This window comes from Fundulus heteroclitus, chromosome 12 (assembly GCF_011125445.2).
Source record: "Fundulus heteroclitus isolate FHET01 chromosome 12, MU-UCD_Fhet_4.1, whole genome shotgun sequence".
In the NCBI taxonomy this organism is placed as follows: Eukaryota; Metazoa; Chordata; class Actinopteri; order Cyprinodontiformes; family Fundulidae; genus Fundulus; species Fundulus heteroclitus.
This window is the reverse complement of record NC_046372.1, coordinates 39,906,157-39,931,968: the sequence shown is the minus strand read 5'-3', so window position 1 is coordinate 39,931,968 and position 25,812 is coordinate 39,906,157. Positions and strand designations below refer to the sequence as shown.

Sequence of the window (25,812 nt, the reverse complement as noted above, 5' to 3'; positions counted from 1 at the left end):
CTGGCATCTCTGTGGGCACCCCAGTCCTAGCAGGTCCGCACTAATGAAGTCAAATTATTTTAATGGATGCCCATGCTGCCTGCATCTGAGGTGCTTGGCAGGGGGACAGTTTTAATGCTCCGTTTTCAGGCTCCAAACCTCATACATATCCAAGAGCTGGTATTTCTGTTCGACGTGTTGAGCTGAGACTGACAAGCGTATCATCCTCGGTTACACCACTGTGCCCTGGTTGATTCAGAGACGGTCTTCAGCGCTCACAGAAATGACGGCAGGAATGTTTCACAGTTCACTTGTTAGAGAGGCCAGGTGTTCTCAGCTAATTAGAGTTAAAACTGAGCGAGAAAAGGGAAAATAAGTGGCAAATGAACATGAGCGACAGCCGTCATTAACATTTTCCCACCTTCTGCTACTAACCTTAAAAATCCCTGTTAATTTTAATGGGGGTACACAATAATTATTATTTTTTTCTCCAGTAATCCTCGGAGCCGTTGTGCCATTTCCCCAAGCTGGTGCAGATCAAAGCAGGCTGGCTTTTCACATCAGGGACTGCTGTGGCTGGGCTTTCTACTTTAATTGAAGGCAGCTGGACTCTGTGTGTGTTTGGGCCAGAGCTCAGTGTACTCTCCAGGGTTCTCAGCTTTCCACTTCCCATACACGTTTGCCCACAAACATTTTTTTTTTTTTTATTATCCAGAGCCCATGCGATGTGAAGATCGGCAGGATTTGAGGTCTGACAGTCGCCAGAACATCCACAGGCATCTGGGTATTTAGACTGAGTCGGAGACCCTCAAGTGGTTAGAAAAGAAAAATGGTCTCAGTGGGTGGGAGAGAGGCTCATTGCTCACTTCCTTCATTGTCAATCATCACCATTAGGTGGGCAGCATATGGTCATTTCCTCGAAGATGCAAAGTTGTTTCACTTGATGTTCGAAATAAATATTTGGTATCTGGAGACAAAACATAGAGCTTTAAGAAATCACTAGAGCCTGCGACTTTATGCTAAATGTATGCGTATAATTATATTTGTAAAACTGGCAGGTTAACTAGATTGCTGACAGATCTCTTTTATACAAATATTTATTGAGAACCCACCCCCCAAACCATTCTTCTAACCAGAGAGGAAGCTGCACTTCTTTGGGGAAAAGTGATCCATGATGGCACAGGTTCCAAAAAACCAACAGGATAATTCTATATTTGGCCCTGATTGCATATGCCATTTGCTGTGGAGGAAAAGCAAGTCTTCTTGCATTAAGAAATCTTCAGCAGACGAGCCAAGGCAGTGACAGACACAGAGTTTTAGTGTGCCAACTCCAAATGCATAAAAAGTCTGTCTTGAATTTCCATCCAGAAGAAATGTGTAAGTAATTACAGTTCAGCCATGTTTATTGAATAAAAACTCACTTAGGCATTGTGTTTATGCACGATCAGAAACACTCAAATCTTACATCTACACACACAAAAACATTTGTGGCTTTTTATATTTCCACAGAACATCTGCACTCAGTATGGAATCAATTTTGCTTTTATTGCTCACGTGGAAAGATGTATATAAGTTTGGGATTGTTATTCAAACACAGGCCACTCGGCCAAAAAGGGAATATTGTGGCATGTAGGTTTTTAGAACAGTGGACAGGCATGTAGGAGGGGGGGGGGGGGCAGTCAGTTTAAGTGTGTGCTAAATAAGTTGTCTCACAAATTCCTGCTGTTATGACCTCTAGAAAATACGTCCACACATCATGACACCACCATCAGGAGCCTGAACCGTTGATACAAGGCAGGACGAATCCTAATTTAATTTTATCAATGCCAAATTATGACCTTACCATCTGAATGTCGCAGCTGAAATCAATTCTCATCAGACCACGCAACTTTTTTCGCTTTTAAATTGTCCCGTTCTAGGGAGCCTACGGGAATTGTAGCTGAAAGAAGTGTCACATTGCTCTCTTCAAACCATTCTTTCCCTTCTCCTTATGACTACTGACATTAGAAAGCAATTTTATTGTCCAAAAAGCTGCTACTTACTGATTTTCCCCCATTTTTTGTTCAACTCTGTGATAAAGAGGATATGGTTGTATGTGACAATCCCAGTAGTTCGGCCAATTGTGAAATACTTAGACCAACCTGTCAGGCTCCAGTAACCATAGCAGGTTCCAGGTCACTCTACTGGCCTTTCTGATGCTGCCTTTGAAGTGCAGCGAGTCGCCTTAACCACATCTACATCTGCTGACATGTGATTGACTGAGTTGCTATTTATGTTAGCAGGCAACTGAAAAGAGGAGTGTATATATTTCACTTTTCCCCTGATGGATTACACTGTTCCCCTCCTCAGCAATTTTGCTCATATTTGGCTATATGTTCATCATCGGTTTTAAATGCGAGTTAATATGCACGAAGGTTTGCATGCTAAACTTAAAACATCATATAAATTCAGGAAAAAAAGTGCAAAGTTAATATGTATTTCTTTCCAACGTTCACACAGTGTTGCGCAGATAAATAACCAGTTATAGATAAAATGTGGCACACAAACGGTGTAAAACCTCCCTGCTTTTCTTGTTTGATACGGCGTACCATGATTTCTCCATTGCCGTATCATTGAACTAAAGAGATCTCTAGCAGAAAATTGTTCAATCGAGCATCTCAGCCAGCCGTTGCTGAAGACTTGTATCGCAGAAGCAGGGCTTTCAGGTGGGGGGGGGGAAACAGTGCTTGAAGAAAACCACCTCTAAAAAAATGGATCTACCTGGTGTAGGAAAAACACACACCAAAACCTGGTGTTCACCCAGGTGGGCAATAATTTCCTCAATAGCCGTGATCACAAGCAGTTAAACATGGCTGAGTGGTGTCAGGGTTTCCGCAAGGAGTTGCCGGTGTACCGGTGTTTGGAACAAAGCGCAGCCAAGTCTGTCGGGATTTCACCAGAACAAAAGGAAGTTCTGGTGAAACTCTCTGCCTCCGCGAACAGCTTCCCAGAGCAATGGCAGTAAGTGAAAGAAGATTACAGTGTTGATGCCCCGTTGTGTTTTCACACCTCCTTCATTCTGAACGGCGAGTGTGCTTTTTGCTTCCACAACCCTTCCACTGCGATTTGCAATGGCAACATCATAGCTAACCTTTAAGAGAGAATCTGGACCAGGGTTCAGGATGCCACATCAATGACGCCGCAGCCATGCTGACTGTCCCCGCGTTGGTGTATGACATGCATCGCTACTGACAAGCTGTCTTTGCTGATGTCAGTTGGCCCTGTCTGCTGGCAAGCCCCGCAGAAGCTCAGAGTCTTTCTCTGTCATCACGCCTCTTCGTCCCAACATCCACCGGGATTGGTCTCCACCTCGAAGCGTGGCACTGGACTCACTCGCCTCCGAGCTTGTCGACAAACACGTACACACGTATATGCACACGAAGCGCTGCATGGACTAAGTGCGCCCTATCTGACCGCAGAGGCTAACGTGCTCTCTCGTCACCACATGCTTTTACGTTTAATTTAACTTTAATTGACCGGTAAAAGTGGTCACCTTTTGTTTGACCAACACAAACCTCAGTGTATTTTCGTGGCATTTTTTGTAATAGACCAACACAAAGTGGCTTATAATTGAGAAACGGAAGAAAAAATTACACGTGGTTTTCTGTAATGTGTGGAAGGCCAGTTCAGGTCAGAGAGAAAGATGCAGAGAAGTTTAAAACAGGGTCAGGTTATGACATCCTTAGCTTTAAAGATTTCACGGAACAATATTCAAGCCATCACGTGAAACAGGAAAGGGAATGGTGCCACTGTAATCCTGGCCAGACTTGGCCATCCTCTTAAACTGACAGGCTGAGCCAGGAGAAGGCTGGTTAGAGAAACAGCCCAGATGGGAAATTATGTTGACATGACAACTACTTTTGTGCACTCCATAAATCTGGCCTTCATGGAAGAGTGGAAAGAAGAAAGCCATTGTTGACCTCAAACCATGGAAGAGACCTGAATGGGCAAGATAGAGCTCTGGTCACTGTGAAATAGGTGATGGCAGCAACATGCAGGGGGATAGCTGTTCTTAAGCAGCCGCAGCAAAGCTGGACAGAGTTGATTGGGAGTTGGATGGGCAATCCTGGAAAAAAAACATTTAGAAGACTGAGACATACAGTAGACTCGCCATCCAGCCTCGATGGACAAGTAAAGATGCAAAGAAATGGTTTTATAGAATATGCATGTATCAAAATGGCCCAGTCAAAGTCCAAACCTGTGCACAATCGAGAACCTTCTCCATCAAGATTTAGTTGGTGTTGGTCCTACACATAAAAGTTAACTGGAATACTGTAAGATGACAAAATACGAAACCGTTGGCTGAGAGGGAATGAACATTTTTGGTCAGGCACTGCAAACACATAACAGCCTCCATTGTCAATTGACCAAATGGAGGGAACGTCATCAGATCCAGCTGATAAATAGTGTTTATATTTCTGACACAAAACTGCTAGCTATTATTATTTTCTTATATCTAAATCATTATTTCCAAATATTGCCAAAACGTGGAGGAAATCCCAAGGTTGTATGTCATTTTCTCCTTTCCACAAAATAATGTAACTGAGGAGGAGCAGAAAGCAGGAGAAAGGGAAAGGAAGGGGGAGAGGAAAAACAAAGACAAGAGGGGAAAAATGACATCTCCATATTAAGGCCTGTGTTGCCAGTGTCAGTTCTAATTTCACAGAGCCTGTGGGGAACTGAATGCAACCAGTCAGTTCTGGTCTCATCTTGTTCCTCCTCCATTTTGAATCAGGGCAGATGAATCCCAAGCTGGGGGGAAAGGAATATTACTGGCAAATTGGTTTTAGATTAAAGGAGGTGGCGAAGCATTCTGCTTTCTCAGCTCTTTCCCAGGTGCACTTAATCTAATTTCATTAAAGAGATGAGGACGGATGATCACTTGTGTCGAAACATTAAGAAGATCCCTTTTCACCCTCAGTAAAAACATTTTTTAAGGTTGTCAGTGGCCTGGTGGGTGGCCTGTTAGCTATGGAATATGATGACTCTAGGAGGCCTGACTCGATCCAACACAGCAGCAGAGGTTATAGGTGGGCATTTAGAAGGGTAATCGTCCTTGTTGCACATAAATCAATGTGCGGTTTTGGGTTTATCATAATGGCAACAGAGAAGTGGTAAGAAACCCTGGCCCCAAGGACCAGAGCAGACAGATAATGAAGATATTTGGTAACGAAGGACATAGAAAACTGAGGGTAGGTGTTATTTTTGCATCCTAACAATATCACTGCTTTAAGTTATATTCTAACTTCATTAATAACGAGGGGTGACCAAGCCAGGATGAAACATTCTTAACAGGATCCAGAGAGGGTGATACAGCCATCATTCAGCAAACTGGATGAAGACACAGAGCAAGAGCGGGATTTAATATGTCGATCCGAAGCAGAGCGCAGCCCCAATAAATGACTAGATCTGAGCTATAAAAGAACATTAGACAGGATGTCATGATGGTTCTCAAAGACTCTCAGAGGCAGACACAATCTCTGTTGAGTGGCTGCTCAGCAGATGGGGGGGAAATGGAATTAGACAACCCAGGTGTCCTTTGCTTTTGCCAGTTCATACACAGAGATCAGATAGAATGTCGGCATAGTAGAAATAACTCAAAAGACACTGGAGAAGCCAGGTCAAGACAGACAAGTGGACATAATGAAGGTAGGATGACATTCCTTTAGAGTCCTCGTCTCGCCATTACTGAGGAGATCAATCCCACTCTGTTTCTCTGACTCTCAAATAAAAGCGGAGTTTTGATATATCACATATCTTCTTTATACATGACAGAGGACACATCTGGTAACCGCATAGAAATATGTAAAAATATAAATTCTCATTTAACAAATTTGACATTTTGAAGCAATATTTAGATTTTTTTTTTGTTTAAGAAAAGTCATATGTTGGCACACAGTCCTAGTCTCATTTAATGTCATGCAGTAAAACAATACACTAAATTCCATCAATATTGCATGGTTCATATTAGTATGTTGAGCTCTGTAGTCTCTCACCTGCTTTTCCCGACAGTGACATTGATTTTGTTGCGACTAATTGTTCTGTAAGTTCACCTAAATTTGCAACTCCAGCACAGGCTGGCAGGGTTAAAAAACAAAAAAAAAAAAAAAAAAAACACTAAACGCTTGGACAACATGTCACCTGAAATATACATGGATCCATCATTAGTCGATTTAAATGCATCAGACTCGATAAACATAACTACATTTGGAGCAAATGTTAGCATGTTTACTCTCCGTTTTTATATGACTTGTTGATAATTAGCCTGGTAACATGTTTCAATGACTGATGCCAGGGCCGGATTATCCATAAGGGCCAGTGGGCCACCAACCATGGGGGGGGGGGGGGGGCACCACATGACACATGCTTTAAAAATGTATTTTTCATGAACTGTTATATTATTTACTTGAAATTGTTGAAAGACCATGCATTATTCGTTTTGTGTGAACACTGATGTCACAATAATAATAAATGATAAATAAATCAAGATTTTTTTGATTTCAACATTTTAAAATGAGATATTTGAATATTGCTCACTGCTCATATGCCTACATGTAGTTGTGTAAGTTAGTAAATAGTTAGTAAATAGTAAATTACATTACAGAAATCCCCTTGATTATGTCTGATGTTTTGAGGTATAGTGCCCAGGGGCACCAGATTGTCTTAATACGGGCCTGCTGATGCAGACTAAACGGCCAGAAAAAAGTACTTTTTCGGCATCACAAAGTTGCCACGTCGTGTTAAAAGTTCTAACGTCTAGTGGCTGGTGTTTCAGCGGCTCTCCTGTGACAGCTGGGGATGGGGTGAGTGAGCACAGGTAGGGCAGGCCACAGCACATACAGGGAGGACGCTACGGCAGTGTCTCAGCGTGAAGGTGGCTAAACCCAGACTCAGAGCAACGATTATCATGTGTAAAGGTCCAAAGGAGTTCCACTTTAATTGCAATGTATTCACATTTATATGTCAACAGTGACTCGTGGGCTACATCAGTGTGGAGGACAAACTCAAAGTAAATAGAAATAACTCGGCAACCCACCTTTATGAATCAGCTATCCTGTCTCAAACGCCTTGTTAAGTTTACTGTATGTTCACCTCAGTAAGCCGTGAGTCATAAACGTATTTGCTTTCTCAGTCACTGACATGTCCTTCAGTATGACGGGCAAAAAGCTGGAACCAAAGGTTGAGTAAGCAATGAGTGAGAGGCTTAAGTCTTTTTTTAATGTTTTGGACAGGGGAAAAAAAATTAATGAACATGAAATTCTATCACATTTTAAAGACCCTTTACGCGACTAAATATGAAAAAGCAGAATTTTTGCAATAAGTTGTATATATTCAACCTTTTGGAGATCACGGGGACTAAAGCCTGGACAGGAAATTCATGCTGGAAGAACCGGAGGAAACGTGAAAACCCCCAAACAACAGAAGTCTAATACGTGCTGGAAACACATCCTAGCAAGTTTTAGGAAGTGTTGCTTTGATACTTGCTCCTCTCAGCATGCAGCCATCCAGGCTGGCTTTACTGTAAGCAACCTGTGACTGTTATTCAAATACGCCGTAACTGATTGCACCCCGGAGGCACACCTGGAAGCCAAATTCTAATGAAGTTAATCTGTGAAATCCTGACAATGTGGGTGTTCAGGTGGCTGCTAATCTGATATGAAAGGAGTCTTTTCTTTTTCATCGGATAGATATGGAAGAGCTGGCACCTGCTTCAGCAAAAGGTTGCAGAAAATTATCACTGTCAAGCTATCTTCAGCGCAGGCAATTACAAATGACAGTGTTTGTCTTTCTCCTTATGAAACCCGATTTCTTTAATAGCTTTTTTTTTACCTGATTTTGGTGATGGCTTGTCAAATTATCTTTTGCTCATCCTCGTTTGCTCAGTAATTTGATATGGTTGTTTCACAGTTCTCATCACCCTGATTAGTGGAAGGTGTGTTTCTGCAGAAAATAAAAAGGTCACCCATGCTTTGGTTGTTATCTAGAATTTTATTCTGTTTTGTGCCTGGGTTCCTCCCTATTTCACATGTAAAAATGTAATTATTTTCCATATTTTAATTTCCTCAGCTAATAGTCACTTTTAGCATAAAGGATAAAAATAAAAGCTCACTAGAGAATAGAAAGATGTGGCCAAATGGATGAAAAGGATATAGTGAACTACGTCCTAAAATAAAAAAAAACTGTTTTTCCATTTGTGACAAACCAAACCAAAGTATTCAAATTTGTAAAGTGGAAGGAAAAGTATTTATAGATGCAAATAAAAATCTGAAAAGTGCGTCTTGTTTTTGTATTCAGCCTCCCGCTATGCACCTTGAGCTAATTACAGCTTCAAGTCTTTGGGATGCGCTTCGTCCAGCTTTATAGATCTGATGGCTGGAATTGTTGCACACTCTCCTTTGTAAACCAGCTCAACTTTAGTCAGATCAGATTGACAGCATCAGTGAATGTTCACATCACACACATTTATAGTCTATTTTCAAGCCTTGCCACAGACTTCTTGCTGGCTTTAGGTCTGGACTTTCACTGGGCCATTCTAAACCATGATTCTGCTGTAGCCCTGGCATTACGTTTAGGTCCATTTGCCTCCTGGATGGTGAACTTCTGCTTCCTGACTCACGTATTTTGCAGCATCTAACAGTTTAAATTTTTCTTTTAGTTCTACTCCCCTTCTCCTCAACTCTGACCAGTTTCCCTATCACTGTTGAAGAAAGCCATCCCCGAAGCATGATGCTACTGCCACTATATTTCACGGCTGGCATGATGTGTTAACGGCGAGGCGTGACGTTACTTTCCCACCACACACTGAATGTAGATGAAAATTAAAAAAATAGGTACCTTCCAACCATATAACTTTCTTCCAGGTGATCGTCTGTGTTTCCCCCACATGCCTTGTGTTAAACTGCAAACAGGAGTGTTGCTTTTTTCCCCATAGTCTTCCATTTTTTTGTTTGTGGGTTGAACATTGTTCTATAAGATGTTCAAAGCTTGGAATGTTTCATTACCTAACTCTGCTTTAGACGTCTCTATAACGTTATTCCCTGACTGTGTGCTCTGTTCCTTCATCTTCATGAAGGTGTTTGCTCACTGAAGCTCTTAAACAAGTCTCTAAGGCTACGTTCACATTGCAGCCTGAAGTTACCCAATTCCGATTTATTTGCCCATATGCGACCTGGATCTGATGTTTTTATGACAGTCTGAACAACACAGATCGGATTTTTTCAAATGCGACCCAGGCCGCTTGGATATGTGGTCCTGAATCCGATATGTATCTGATCTTTTCAAATGCGACCTGTGTCTGTACGGCCGGGTCGCATTTATCCGACCTGTACGTCACCGATACTCGGCAAACGTCACTATTCTGCATCCTGCTATGCAGAAGCAGGAAGAAAGACGACACCCATAGCGGACAACAATGAGGAGAGCAGTCAATGGACGGAAAGCTCCGGTCAGAAAATAAATTAATGACCGCAAAATGCGCGCCAGCATTACAATCCGTGTTTACTTCCGCAAACACTGACGTGTGACGTCATTGCGTCCTCGAGTGCGCATGCGGGACACTTATGTTGAACGCATTCAGTTCACATAGGAGATCACATACAGATCGCATATATTTGGAAATGTGAACGACCACGCAAAAAATCTGATTTCACAAAAAAATTGGAATTGAGCATTAAGACCTGCAGTGTGAACGTAGCCTAAGAGCTTCACAGAACAGTAGGGTTTATACTGAGACTAAATGACTCACAGGGGTATGGATTTACTGATTATGTGACTTCAGGAGACAGTAGGTTCCTCCCCATTTAGGGATATCAGAGTAAATGGGGTTGAATTCAAATGTATGTTATACTTTTCAGATTTTTAACTGTAAAAAAACTTGCCTTCCACTTCCCAGTTGTGCATAGTTTGGGATTATAATGTGACAAAATGTGGAAAAGGTCAAGGTTTATGAAAGATTTGAACCTTCTGAAGAATGGCAACTGTATGATCATTAGGAGAATCTAGATTTTCGTCTGAATAGTCTAGGCAAGAGTTAGGTAAAGTCTAGGCTATTCAAACATTAAGAATGGAAAAGCTTGTTTTTCTGGCAATATACCAGAAACGCATAACACCCCCCCCCCCAACTCAGATTCCTCAAAACTGCTCGAACAAAGCATGTTTTTCTATTGCAGAATCAAACTTGTATATTGCTAAATTTGACAGTGTTTAGATGTTGAGTAAGCTAGAAGTAACAGAGAAAACAAAACACTGTGCCAAAACACACTCAAAGCTCCTATCCAGTTTTAACAACCACCCCCCCCCCCAACCATACACACACACCGATGCCGAGGAGCGGCATGGTAACTGACAGGCTACTTGTTTTTTTTTTTTTTTGACGCATCAACTAGCAAGTGCCTTTCGCTCCTTCTCGCTTCAGTAAGGAGATAAAAGCCTATTGACTTGCCAGGCAACAGTTAATGCAAATTGCGCCTGCTATCAATGTATTATTTATAAGGAGAGTTGCAGACGTTTCCACATAACTGAAAGCTATGCTTACAGAAGATTAGACATGCTATCTTATTCATTTACCAGAGGGTAATTGCTAAACTGTGCAGGAATTAGGATGCTCAAGATTTCCCAAAGGTGTTTCATCTTGTAAACAGGTGGTTGCTATCAGGCGACTGCTTTTAAGTCGGCAACAAACACACGCACAGAGGTGAAACCGATAGTGCTACTGGTAGGGAATTATCAAATGGTTAGTTTTAAGGAAAACTTTCCCCGGGGAAGAAAACTTTTTCTTTTTCCATAAAAAACTCCAAAATGTTAAACACTCAAACTTAAGAGAAACCTCCATGGGATGTTGGGTGTACACCTTCAGACAAATTAATCAAATTCATTTTGAACCTCAGCACTATCACCTCACTTGAAAGTCATGAAAAAGGTAACCTTTACCTTGGGCACGTTTATTCAGTTGAGAAATATTTGGTTTTAACAATCAGTTTTGCAATTGTTGGTAATCCTAAAATCGATCCTTTATACAAGAGCTTTGCCAACAGGACAGCACTGAGTCCTCCTATAACCTTCCACAGGGTTGGAGCACACAGTGAGAGAGATCTTTGACCATTCCCCCTTTGCCCTATCTCTCAGCAGTGCCAGGACTTCTTTCCACGTTGGCCACAAAATGTTAGAAGAACTCAAAGGCTGCAAAATGTAATAAAAACAAACCAAAAAAAATACAGAAAAATACATTTGATTGTACTTTATATCTGCGTGATAATGTACTGAACATGCAATCCTTTAATTGAATTAGATTAATTGGGTTTTGTGCAGAAGAGGAATCACTAAACAGTTGTAGATCTGAAAACAAAGAGTCTTAGATGTTTGCCATATAAGCAGAATGGCAAAAAGGTTTTCACATTTTTAGGGCTCTGTTAACTGTTGCCTAAATCAAGAATAGAATTTAAAATTCTTCTTCTAACGTATAAAGCCCTTAATAATCAAGCTCCATCATATATCAGAGCTCTGATTACCCCGTATGTTCCTAACAGAGCACTTCGCTCTCAGACTGCAGGTCTGCTGGTGGTTCCTAGAGTCTCTAAAAGTAGATTGGGAGGCAGATCCTTCAGCTATCAGGCTCCTCTCCTGTGGAACCAACTCCCAGTTTTGGTCCGTGAGGCAGACACCCTGTCTACTTTTAAGACTAGGCTTAAAACTTTTCTTTTTGACAAAAATTATAACTAGTGACTCATGTTACTCTCAGCTACCTTTATAGTTTTACTGCTATAGGCTTAGGTTACTGGAGTATATCAGGATCTAATTTTCTCACTATATTGAGTTCTACTGTTCTTCAATTATGCATTATGTGTTGTCATTTCTGCTTTAACTTTCTGTTCTCTCTCTTTTCTCTTCATAGTAGGTACACCTGGTCTGGTTCTGTTAACTTTGACATCATCCAGAGAAGACGACTCACCTGCTACTACCATCTAATGTAGAACAGATTACTAGATCAATGTGTGCTTCTGTGCTTTTTTGTTTCTCTTGTTGTGTCTCTGTTCTGTCTTCTGTAACCCGAGTCGGTCGAGGCAGATGACCGTTCATACTGAGCCCGGTTCTGCCGGAGGTTTTTTTTCCCGTTAATGGGTGGTTTTTCTTCCCACTGTCGCTTCATGCTTGCTCAGTATGAGGGATTGCAGCAAAGCCATGTACAATGCAGATGACTCTTCCTGTGGCTCTACGGTTCCCCAGGAGTGAATGCTGCTTGTCGGGACTTTGATGCAATCAACTGGTTTCCTTATATAGGAAATTTTTGACCAATCTGTATAATCTGACCCAATCTGTATAATATGATTGAACTTGACTTTGTAAAGTGCCTTGAGATGACATGTTTCATGATTTGGCGCTATATAAATAAAATTGAATTGAATTGAATTGAATAGGGCTCAAATATTTTCTAAGAAAACAAATACTGCCAACTCTCAGCAACCAGAACCACGTCAGCCTTTCTTCACAAACACTTGCTTTAATTAGACAAATTAGTGAATGGATACGTCTAAGTCTGCTCTTAAATAAAATTCGATGGATAAATAAAATATCATAGCCAGCCGTCCTAGGTTAGGCTGAAAAAAAAAAAGATCCTGGTGAGGACCCGGTGCCATGATAGACATGGCACATGCTAACATGCCAGAAGGCGTATGGTTCAAGATTTTATAAATTAATCAAAACATAAAATTAGATTCATTCTGTGATTTATTTTCCTTGATGTTGTTTCCCCCCCCCCCCTCTCTGCAAGATAAAACAATCAACAAAGGCTGGAGCTCTTTGCGGCTCTCTTTTCACCCAACAACACCTTCTGACTATCTCCCCTCTCTAGACGGGAGCTTTAATTTTGTTATTCACAACTCCCAGTCACTTCATGTGGCGTGTGAATAAACACAGGAAAGGCAGCCTTACCTTGTCGTCAATGTCACTTTCGCTGTCACACTGTAACAGAAAACAGACAAACACGGGGAATGTTAGGAATTATTCATTCGGCTCCCCCACGTAGCATAATCATTGCAGATGTTATTTTTGTGTGGCACCTTTTATTCACTGTCAGCTCTCAGAGCAAACAGCACAGGATGAAGACGGAAAGGAGGGTTTGCTAGTCAAAGAGAGGGTTGTTACTTTTTTTTTTTCTTTTTTTTTTTTCCACCCCGCTTTCTCCAAAGTTTCAAAAGGAGAGCACAAACAGAAAGCCATTCTGGTGTTTTTGTTACCAATTCAATGCTGGAAGTTTGCAAAAGGTGTGAAAACGCATACTGCAACACACGGTTCTATTATAAAGAGCCCTGTTCAGTAATTCTGCATTCAGCTGCAGCTTGCCATTTAGCCCTTTAAGTGTGCTTTAAAATTGGACGATAGCATCTCAAGGACGCAGGTTCTTTGAATTCTCCAGCACGGCACCTATTAAGTGTGGTATTTCAAATCTGCCTTGTGACAAGCCCGTCTTTAATTTCTGTGTCAGACCTTTACAAGGATAAACGAAGTGAATAACAAGAAAGGCTGTTTTCTGATATGTGCGTTGTCTAGCGTGGCGGAGGGCCAAATCGCTTTCCATTCACCGAAGAAGTGAAGTGGTGCGTCTTCGGTGCGGAAAAACTTTCATAAGTCATTTCACCTTTAGAGAGTGTGCGGATTAGGCTCAGATGTCTTAAGAGGACGGAAGGAAATCAAAGACCTTGTTGCAGAGAAACAGATAATGAGAAGACGGCTTTTCATTTCTGGTATGTTCACCGACAGTAATTTCTCTTTTCAGCAAATAAAAAGATAAAAAAAAAAAAAAGCCTACACGGACGCTGTAAATAACGCTGAGCCTAGGCCTAAAGAAGCGTGTGAAGTTGAGGTAAATTGAACAATGATGAGGGTAAAATCCACAGTTTTAGCAATTTTATTTTAATCCATCTATTCTCATTTGTAGCCTTCACTGGTGACCCTTTCCCCGGAGACAGTAGGTGGTGAGGCTGTGCAAACAGGAGTGGCCGAACACATAAGGGCCAGAGCAATTGACGTGAAGAACCACAATTAGAAAGCGGGACGGTCCCCAGTGCCAATCTGCCTTCAATCTGTCAATTAAGTCTCTGTGGCAACATCTTTAAGTGGAGCCTTTTTTATTTTGTTTGACTCCCTGTCAGAGTCGGGGGACAATGAGGAGAGACCTAGGTCAATGGAGGCACAGCGGCCTTTTGTTGTGAGCGCGGTGGGTCCAAATGTGTAATTAGGTAACGAGAGTAATCAGAGCAAGGACTCGGTGGCCAGGATCTCTCAGGAGAGGATAATGGAAGCATGTATGTGCGGGGGACCGGGCAAGCATGATTCCTCCTACTGTTCTGAGACAGCAGGAGTCCATGCTGCTAGGAGGTTTCAATGGAAAACAAACAATGCTACTCAGCCTATTGGGAAGGTTAATGCTAGGGCTTACATTACTAACTGAAGGATAAACACTCAGAAAAGGAGCACACACTCACACACAAACACACACACAGGTCTTCAGGGCTAGGGGTTAGGTTTAGCACTGAGTTTTCCATTAGGTTTAGGGTAAGGTTGGGTATAAACTGGTTAAGGTTAGGGTTAAGCTACAGAAAGTATGTACATTAAACAAGGATGTGCGCGCACACATACACACAGTATTATTTTTACTTATGTCAATTGTTGTTTCGTTAGCATACTGACACATATGTACATACGTATCAAAAGTATCCGTACCTATCCTTAGCTTTGTCACCGTTTGTCACATTGCAACTACAAATGTTTGCTGTCTTAAGGGACCGTTCAGACAGGACGTGACACGGCCACCGCGGCGCTCTGAAACTTATTGTTTTCTATAGGTTGAGGCACACAAGGTGAGTTTATCGCTGCGTCCAGCAAAGCGCAGTGCAACACAACGCGTCCGGTGTATTTCCTCTTTTAGACCTCTGCTCATCTTCATCCCTGTCGTGACTACTGTGTTCTTCGGTCTTCATGATGCTTTTTGTTCACTGATGTTCTCTGAGTCCTTTGCAGAACAGCTGAATTTATTAAGAGATTAAATTGCACATATGTGGACTCAGTCTAGTAGGCGACTTCTGAAAGGAAATTGAATCTTACATCTTGTGTTGTACTCTTTTTCATAAATGAATGACCTATGCCAACTCCTTTATTAATGCAGGTTCTGCATTAATGAAGCTTTAGTTTAATTATATTTTATCATTTCATATATCGTAGTTATCCAAGCTGAGCCATATACACCTATTGATGACCCTTGAACACACTATAGCAGTAGTCAAACTTATGTGATATAAGTTTAAAGAAGAAAGGTTCATCCACTCACATCCTAAGGACATTTTATTTGTTAAAATAGGGAAGCTCCGTTTGTGAAGGTATGGCTGTGACAGTCTTCAAAACCAAATGATCCTGTTAGAAAATGTTACAGGCAGAATCTATTATTAAAAAAATAAAAAGGACTTAGTTAATTAAGCGCCCGTCAAAAATAAACATGTCCTCAGATTCCAGGAATTAAGCCTAATTTTATATAACAGTACACAGAAAAACTGTGAGCCCAGTTTTGTAACGAACTACTACTTAGGTGATGTTTGTCATGAGGCAAAGCATTCATCACTTATTTTAATTAATGAGTGCTTACACTAGAGAGTGGCTATTATCGGATTGTTTATCGTTATCATGGAAAAAAACAAAAAACCATGGTGATAAGAATTAAGATTTACTGTGACAACAATAAACTGATCATTTCTGCAAAACCCCAAAAACTGAAAGTATGGTTGGGACTGATACTTTTATTTGTAAGACTTCAATTATGTTTCGATGAAAGCTCAATTACTGATTAAAACCACATTATAAACATGGTTTAATGCAATTAGTGTGTACTGTGTGTGTGTGTGTGTGTGTGTGCGCGCACTAAATAACAAACAGAAACATTTAGAGCTTATGTGTTCATATTCTTTTTCTGGAAGTTTAGAATTTTTTTTTTTTTTACAGATTTTCTCATCTCCAATGAGACTATAAAAGACAAACCTCTTATAGCTGGTTTTGTGCTGCTCCAAATTTAAACCATCACCTATTTGTCTGTATATGCTACAGAGAACTTAAAAGTAAATAGATTCTCGATCAGTTTTTTTTTCTCCATCTTGATCTACCCAAGAAGTACAGAAATGAAGCAAATAAAAAGCAGAGAATGGATCCAATCTTGTAGGCCACTGTATCCTCAGGAAATCAGTTGTAATGTATTCTTGGCATGCAGCTAAAAGGATGACTTCCATCTCACAGCGGTTATGGGCTCCACTCGATTACAAAGGATGAGTATAAACAGCAGGTGATGGAGATGAACAACTGGCTCTGTCTATTCCCCAGGTGCATGCTTTTCCTTGTTGTTGCGGCAGTAGCCATGACACTAGAGATGAGGCCTCGTAAGGCTGCAGCGGGCAAGGAGGAAAAAATAATATCAAAAGAGCACAGTGTGGTGCTTATCCTTTTACAAGAAGCATGCACCGAGCAGAGCGTAAAGGGGAATACTAGCTCCGACAGAGACGGAGACACAGCACAGCGCAGTGGGGGGGTAGAGGGGGCAGGTGGAACACGGGAGCTAAACGCTAAGAACAAGGCGGGGGAGGGGGTGGGGGTTGCAATAGAGATGAAGGGCTGTGCGGATGGGTGTAATGTTCCAGCAATTTTGTCAGTGCTGTGTGTGATTGCCCAGTTGGGATATTTCACTTAGTCAAGTCAAAGCAAGGAATACAATAAAAGCGCAAAATTGTAAGAGTGGTTGTAATGACAAAACCACATTGTCATTTAACATCTGTGTCATTATTGAGAATTAACTCCAGGAAAGCAGTTTTCAGAAGGACTTTTAAAAAAAAAAGAAAAAAAAAAGCCAAATTACGAAAACGCAAAAAAGAAAAAAGAAAAACCTACAACGAGGCGTTATTTAAAATCCAAAACATTTGCTGTTCATCAGCCTGTCTGACAGAAGACAATGCCCCTGTGGTTAAAGATGTGAGCAAACCAGCAACCCATCCCAAACTGTCACCAGCATCCTCGAACACCAATCAAACATACAAAGACAGAAAATGCCCCGGCTATCAGAGCTATGCACCTGGTAGCAACATCTGCATCTGACGGCCACACAGGTTTACATCCACCTATCGGTGACATCAGTGTCATAATCTATTTTGGGGGGCTGGGGTTAAGAAAGCATTCAAACAGTTTTTTTTTTTAGAAGACTGGTAATACAACACACATCTTCAGTGATTTCTATACAAACAGGAGTAAAGGTTTGAATTTATTGCGGATTTTCTTTAATCCACAGTCTCAAATGTAAACATTCACTCCCTGTGGTATTTAAAAAAAATTGCCTTTGAGCAAGTTGCAAGGATTCTAAGTACTTTGGTAGCCGTCAATAAGCTTCTTGGAATAATTGAAAGATAATTGACCACTCTGCCTATCTGAAATGGCAGAGCTTGTTTAAATTGGCTTGTTTCCTGGTACATTTTTTTTTTTTTTTAGCATTATCCATACATTTTCAAAAGATCTAAGGTCCAGGCCTTTCCTGCTTTACCCATTCCAAGTCCTGTTTTGGTCTACGTATAGGATCATTGTCCAGCTGGGCCACCCAACTGTGTCCATGCTTCAACCACCAAGTTTGTTCAGAGTTTAAGTTGAAGAATCTGGAAGGAACACTACTCCAATATTCTGTCCAAGGTTTAAAATGCACCAGCGACACAGGGGGAAAATAAACCTCCAGCATGATGCTGGAAAAGAAGTTCCGCTGTATGCCGATATAGCACCAAACAGTCTTGGGCCTGAATACATCACTGGATTGTCACAGGGTATGAACCATGTAGAAGGCTCAGGTTAGAAACCCGCTAACTCAGCGTTCTCGGTACCAGAACTAAACAATGAGACTTTCTGTTCTCCGAAGCTTCAGAACAAAATCCCTGAAAACCCGAGGTGTGCAGAAACGGTGGGTTCCTTAAAATCTGGACGGAAAATATTTGTGTTTACCGAAGCTTTTGATCAAAGAATCTGTTTGCAATACTAGTTTATTTCCTGCCTTTAATAACTAAATTTAGCATCTGTTTCTTCTAAGCAACGCTTTTGTATTTATGCTTCTTTTCTTCCTCTCTTTCTTTGGGATTACCTTGTGTATGCATGGTGCTACATAAATAAGCTTGCCTTGCTTTACCAACACCATAGTTGGTAAGTGGCACAATGTTGAAAGCATTACCGCCACTCCTCCACACATTCTTCTTGTCTTTGTGTTCAAACAGCTCCTGTGTCTCCTCTGACCATGTAATGATCCGCTAGAAGGCATTGGCCTTGTTTACTGTGAGAAGCGGCAACTTGCAGCTGCGTCTGAAGGAGTAGCTTGTGGCGCAGGGACTTTTTCCTCAGGGACACTGACGTCCTCCTGTATGCTTATGTACATTGTTTCTATAATTTTGATATTAATTGGAGATATTAGGATAAATTTAAACTTGTGTGTATGCAAACCTCTCACCAGCAAAGTGCCTAAACCAGGGGGAGGACCTGCTAAGCAAACCACTGTCCCTTTCATCTACCCACTTTACCACTTCCTCTGCATGCTCTCCTCTCCTCAACGGGGCACATCATGCACTGACATTTACACAGCTTTCAACACTTTACACACGGAATATTTATTCCGCCAGTGGCTCTGGCTTGAGCAAGGCCACGACCTGGGCCGTCCCCGATGACGACCCTGCAGCTCATCCTTGAAATAAGGCTGGGCCAAGAGGAGAGAAGCAAAGGAGAAAATGCAACCCAAAATCAGACAGATGGATGACTGCATTCTACAGGAAGTCTCTTCATGCTTGAAGGGAAAAAAAAACAAAAAACAATAAACGCATTACATCCCCAAGAACATTAAAATGACAAGGCAAATGAATCCCACTGTTCCACCCGTCACTGTCAGAGGACGCGATGCCATGGTCAGCCATGAATCTGCCTCTGAGACGCAGAGAGGAACAAAAGAGGAACTTGCGTGGTTAAGTAAATACTGGCAGGGCGTCAACAACTGTCATCCTGAATACGGATCGCAACCCTTTACTTGCTGCAGGAAATGCAAAAAGAAAAAACCGAAAAGGAAAAAAACAAAAACCTGTGCAACGCAAGAGCTCCTGGCGATTATTTGTCACCTTCTGTTTGTCCAAATTCTTGCTATGAACGGAGGGAAGTAAAACAGAGGAGATTAAGGTGTTGTGTGTGTGTGTGAGAGATAGAGTGTGAGTTATTATGGAAGGAAGAGGAATACGAAACGAAAAAGTTACTGATTAATTCAAAAAACACTGCTGACACTGGGCGATTTACTTTACCTTTAACGACTGTTTGCTTAGTCTTCTATTCAAGTGAATAAAGTGGCAGCTTAACAATGCAAGAATGCACAAATGGCTTCAACTCAGAAGACATTCCTACGGAGCTGGCATCGACAGGAGAAGAAGAGTTTTGACAGACTCGGACCTCCTGGGGTGAGAGCGCACAGAGGGGGTAATGGTCCTTTTAGATAGTTGAGGACCAAAGGAGTGGCGGATACTGGTGGAACAACAACAATTTTCTCCTGCAATTTCCCTCCTGCAGACGCTGGGATGAGGTGTGGGGGCGTAGGATCTATTCGCATGGGGCGTGGATGCAGGACCTTAAATCCATCCAGGGACAACCTTTCAATCTTTGCAGACCTATTTATACATGTTTTCCCACGTTCTGTAACATTAAAACCCACAAACTTTCATGTATTTTATTGGGATACAATATGACAAACCATCACAAAAGTGTGAACCGGAAGAAAAGTGATAGCTGGCTTTTAAAATTTGTAAAAAATTGGACAAATCCAAAAATAAAACACCTGTTTTGGGTTATGTCTTGACTCTGCGGAGTGAACGTTTTGCTCATTCTTCTTTTTAAAATAGCACAAGCTCAGACTGGATAAACAGCATCTGCAAAAATCTATTTTGAAATCCTAGATTCATTAGATTCAGTTCTGAACTTTGAATGGACCATTTTAACATGTATATCCTTTAATTTGAATAAGTGAAATAAAGAAATGTAGATTTGGGCATTTTTTGGGCTTGATTCCTTGTGGAAAATGAACCTCTGTACTGGCCTCTAGCCTTCTCCAGCCTCTAACATGTTTTCATCCAGGCAGTGATTGCTCTGCCTGTCAGTTTAGGTGGACGGCCACCACCCAGGCCGTCACATATTAGCTTTACACTGCAAAAAGGGAACTAAAAGTAAGTCAGGTTTTCTAGAACTAAGTGTATTTGTCCTTTATTTAAGCAGGTAACTAAGATGAGCTGCCAATGGAATAAGATTTTTGCACTTAAAATAGGAGCAAGCCATCTCCATCATCTTATTTCAAGTGCAGTATATCTAATTATCTTATTTTTGGGGTAAAAATACTCATTCCATTGGCAGATCATCTTATTTACCTGCTCAAATCAAGGACAAATTCACTCATTTCAAGAAAATTTTACTTAATTTTAGTTCCATTTTTGCGGTGTATACTCATACACACATTAAAGAAACACACAGGCGACCTCTATTTACTGATTTAGTGATTAGGGCAACTGGTCACACTCATTTTGGGTAATTGATAATTAGGGCCGGCGTAGAAATGCACGGTCGTTTTTGCAGAACTTTATCTGTAAAGCATTCTGGAACGATGAAGCCCTCTCTTGGTGTTGGCCAAAATAAAATCCCATGGCTGCAACAGGACAAAATATCTGATGGCTGTGAAGACTTTTGCAAAGTAATTCAATTATTCAGTCAGTTTTTTTTCCGGTTGTTTTTTTTACACTTTGCCAACGGAGGTGCACTGAAATAGGGCAAAATAATAATAATAACTGCTTATGTGCATCGCTTTGACTGACATGTGTTTCAATGAAATTATTAATGATGGATTTCAACCAGCGAATGTTCTTGACCAAATGGCTGCATGCGAAAGAACCGGCGAGCAGAGTGATCTGGTCACAGGATCAAATATATACAGCCATTTGACACTTGACCTCCCCAACGGGCTGAGTGGGAAGTCAGCCGATTACTCAGGGTCAACCTGGGAGTCCTGGATTAGAAAAGTATTGATTGCGGAGAAGATGCAGGGTCCACAAGGAATAAACTTGGAAGAAAAAAAAAAAAAACCCTCTGCCGGGCAGAAATGATATCGACCAGGAAGCCTAGACAGGCTCTAACGCAAAACCATATTTGAGCTTGGGACCTTGGACTTGGCTGTGCAAACAGAGACAGCTTCAGCAAAAGCCTCTTTTCACTGGGGCCTATTGAGAGAAGACAGAGCGGATGAGAGTGGAGGAGGATTGAAGCAGACAAGTTCAGGGCTCTTTGCATTAGACAGACATGGCAGCCGCCTCTGGTCCAGCGCTGACACACTTAAGGGAAGAGTCAGCAGGGGTCATGTAAATCAAGACAGGGTGAGGAAAGATATAGTCCTGACCTGGGGCCAAGCTAAACAGACTTTAACATTACCCAGAGCCCATGTAAACAGCACTGAGACCTGGCACTGCTTCACTTCACTTCCATGCAAAGTATTTGGAGAAGTCCTGGAGGAAGGAGGGGGCGCAGGGCTGCAGGATTTGGACAGATTGATGGTGATAGCGGCGTGGACTTGAAGAGCAATCCTGCTCCTTCACTAAATTAAATGACCGGCTTGTCCTCTCCAAATCCTTCAAACCTTTGCTTTCAGCAAAAACCCCCCGGGGGAGTGGCAGAACCGGCGGAGCGGCTAGTGTGATGCTTGGAGTAGTTTGGTGAGGAAAAAAAAACAGACAGTAATGGCAGATGTATGAGCGAATGGGGAGCATTTATTCAGCTCAGAGAGAAAGGCCTGCCAGAAACCTGAAGGGACGGGGAATACGCAACTGTGCTATGAATATATTCAAGGAAGAAAAACGGGCAAAAGGATGAGAAAGAATGAAAGAAATGAAAAAAAAATCCCCTTTTTTTTTTCTTTCCCCATCTCTCATAAGCTTCCCCACTTCCTCTGGTCCCTGCTGTTCGTGTGACCGTGGCGGGTTTGCTGTCTCCCCCTTTAGTGGTTAGCTTACACATACACACACTGCTGAGCACCGCGCTGTGTTTTGACACGGCTCCGGGCCCAGCGGTGCCGAGCTGCAGTGGGAAGACACCGGGCACTGGAAATCTAAGTCAGGGCCTAGGAGAAATTAGGTGAGGAGGCAAGGAAATGGGATGTTGACTTGCACTGGCCCCGGGGGCAGCTGAGAGTCTCCCTGTGCAGCTCCGCTGGCTGCCTGACAGTTTGATGGAGCGAGTGGAGGCTTCCCCGCGGCCCGGGCCGCCGTCTCTAACACTGATGTAGCTCAGTGAGGAACAGATTGAGCCTCCAGGCGTTGCTCTGTTCTACTCTCCTTCCTTTCGCTCCCTCTCTCTGTCTCACTCCACGCCGCTATCGCTACCTTCCCTCCCCACTCATCCAGCCAAGCCAACACACAGAGACATGTAAACACGGCACACATGGCATGTATGTAACAAATCTCTGCACAAAAATCGCACATTAAACATGCATAAGAACTTAGATGTGCAAAGATAAGAGCGAGGCCCACGGTGAGTCTGGCTTGCTCCTTCTGTCTGAGCACTACGGAGGCTGCGGACTGAGCTCCGGCCGAGGCACAGGGGGAAGGAGGAGTAGAGGGAGGTTTGCTGGAGGAAGAGGCAGAACGAGTGGAGTCAGGGGGGGGGGGGGGGGGGGGCTGGCAGGGCACAGTCATAATGAAAAGAATCTGGCGGTAGCCCACTGTGCGCTGGTCATGAGAAGCTTGTGCTGCCGGGGGGCTCTACTGCTAATTTCAGGGGGCAGCCAAGTGTTTCACGCTAGACTTGTCATCAGGCCAGAGGGGGCATTCATACGGGGTGACAGCAATTGCAAGAGTGGTAAAGAGTTTGGGGAGGGGGGAGAAGGGGGGAGGGAGGGTGAACGCTTTGGCTCCCGTGCCCCTCCCCTGTTCCTCCTCTTCACTCGTCGCGATGATCAAACGTTCTTACAGGCAAAGTGCAGAATTACAAATGAGTGTCCTGTGGCAATGGCCAGAACTGGAATCAACTAATCTCTGAGCTTTGCTCTCTCTCCTTAGGAAGCCACGATGGGCACAATCTGTCCTCCCACCAAGGCTTTGTAAAATTCTGATTGGCCAACCTGAATTTTAGCAGATTTTTTTTTGAAGAGCTACAATTAACAGGGCCGTTATGCTGACTAGTCTAGAGCAGACAGCATAAATAGAGATCAAAAAGCTAAAATAATAAAACTTCTGCAATATGTTCACGCTATATGCTGACGTCTTGCTGTCTCTCGCTCTTTTGCAGCCTTTTAAATAGCTTCTTACACCGCTTGCGATTGCTCTGAATTATTTTTTCCAAACACCTCACTAATGCTGAGAGTAACAATGTGTGTTGCTCTTCATTGGAGAAGAGCAACATCCACACCTAAGAAGGTTGTTTTTGAGTTGATGACCAGGATGGACCAAGCTTATCAAACATGACTTTACAGTACATTACAATCTATGCATCTAGTGAGCCGCAAACCTTATCTGGTTACCCCGTACCAGTGTGTGGATTAAAACCAAACTTGCTTGGATTTTTGCTAACATGACAACTTTAATATTTGGGGGAGCGGGGGGCAATGGGTGTTGCAGACTCATATCTTTTATAAATAGATTTGAGAGGTCCATTTCTCTGCATACTATCTCCGGTTATCAAGGATTATAGTAAATAAATGTACTGATAAACACTAAATAAACAACACAAAGGCAGGCTAATCATCATATCATGGATGGTATCAGGGAGGTAAGGATGCACAGGATGAACGGGAACTTGTTAAGACTTGATACTAACAGCTAGCAGACTCTCCCTCCGACACAAAGACATCTGACATCAGGAGGAACGAGCAAGAGATGTTGCAAAAGTGCGAGGGAGATGGAGTCTGTACTGATGGCTTGGTGGCTGATGGTAGATGGAAGGATGTGGAAAAGGCTGGAAGGTTCAGAAGCCCTTTGTCACATAAAGGAGAATGTCAGAGAAGGGAAAGACAGTCAAAGACAGACAGAGCAATTTAGAGGGGAGGAGAGAGGGGAAAAGGAGGCAGGCACATTGCACACTTCAGGCTGTGAATAATTTAAAGGAGCACCGGGGAGACGAGACGAAGATGAACACAAAACACTGGCAGCGTTTGACCCAGAGCTGTAGCTACATCAGTGCACATCACAGAGAGAGAGAGAGAGAGAGAGAGAGAGCGTTCTCTTTTGCTCTACCTCTTCCTCCCTCCTCCTATCCCTTTTCGCTCTTCGTCTGCCTCCCTCTGTGTCAGAGAGGAAACAGCTGTACACCGTTCTTGTTCTACCTCACATTCTATGAAGCCCGACAGAATGGCTGACAACTCTCTTTCATAAGAACCTTTTTCCCTCCTGGCCAGGGGCAGATGCAGTGCTTTTAGAAAGTATTTTTACCCCCTGAACACATTTGGTCACTTTTTAACCGCAAAATGCACAGTTTCGTTTTGTTTGGCATTTCATGTGATTCACCAAAAAAAAAATCACCATCTGATGGTGAAAAGAGTCTGACACAACTGCTAATCTTCAAAGACATGACTGTTCAACTAAATGGGCAGACCCAGCATAGACGTCATTACTGAAAAAGAAAAGCAGCTAATAGGCCTATGGTATCTCATTCGCAACTGCAGGTAGCTGTGCACTCTATGGTCTGTATGAAGGAAGTCATCCACGGGACACATTAAACTCATGGAAGGAGGCGCTCCGCTCAGATGAGATTAAAATTGAACTGTTTGGCCTGCAAGCATACGGCTACGTGTGGTGGCAAACTAAGACAGCTAAAGAACTGAAATGGGAGAAGAGGGTCACCATCCAGCAGGACAACTACACCAAAGGTAGAGCCAAAGCTACAATGGACTCGTTTAGATCAAAGCATATTCATTGCCCAAGTCAAGGTCCGGACCGAAATTCACCTTCGCAAGACAATTACGTCCATAGACACTCTCCATCCAATCTGACCGCGCTTGAGCTATTTTGAAAAGATGACTCCAACAGACCTGCATGTTGGAATGCGGGGAAAAGGCGGTTCTTCAAAATATTGGCTTACAGGACTAAATATAAATGTGTTTTATGTTCGAAATCCATGAAACGTGTTGCCCTGTGACATAATTACTTTCAATTTAGTGTTTGTAACATGATCTACCTATGCAAGGTGGGCTATAGGTAAATACTCTAAAGATATGTAATGCACAGATTAGGTCAATCAAATGCGTTTCAAAGGACTCGGACATCGCGGGCACCTGAACACGTTTGAGCCAACGTTAGTTGTGAGGCAGCAGCAGCAGCAGCAGCAGCGCTGAGTACAGGAAGCGTTGCACACTGCGGACAGCAGCTGTAAATAAAAGCTGCCCTACAATTAGGCTTTGAGAGGTTAAACAGAGCTCGTTCACGGGGCCTTTATCAAGCTGTCATGAAGCACCTAACCTGCTGAAGAGTGGACCCGTGTGCATGATGAAAGGTCTGCTGGACATCTGTGCTGGGAGTGGCAGGTGGGCGGACAGAGGGCGGTCTGAGCGACCCAAAAGGGAGGGGCAATTTGTTACTGCAATTAAGGAACCGTGGGAATAGAGAAGCTGAGCCTCGTATGTGAAATATGACTGATATATATCTAAATATATTAATTTGGGAGAAATTATGGCCAGATGCAAGTTGTGATAAAAAGAGATTGTACATAAACAGGGCAAAGTGTTATCCTTCTCCCTTT

General features: G+C 42.5%; 1 protein-coding gene across 15 annotated transcripts in view; it reads right to left on the bottom strand.

Moving 5' to 3' along the window:
* The window catches only part of fbrsl1 (fibrosin-like 1), a 378,307-nt gene that overhangs the window by 107,332 nt on the left and 245,163 nt on the right, over positions 1-25,812 (bottom strand). For all 15 annotated transcript variants that reach the window (XM_021319717.2, XM_021319696.2, XM_021319698.2 and 12 more), the window contains one exon: positions 12,946-12,975. In XM_021319717.2, the coding sequence (XP_021175392.2) occupies positions 12,946-12,975 (30 nt within the window). The remainder of the gene's footprint in view (positions 1-12,945; positions 12,976-25,812) is intronic.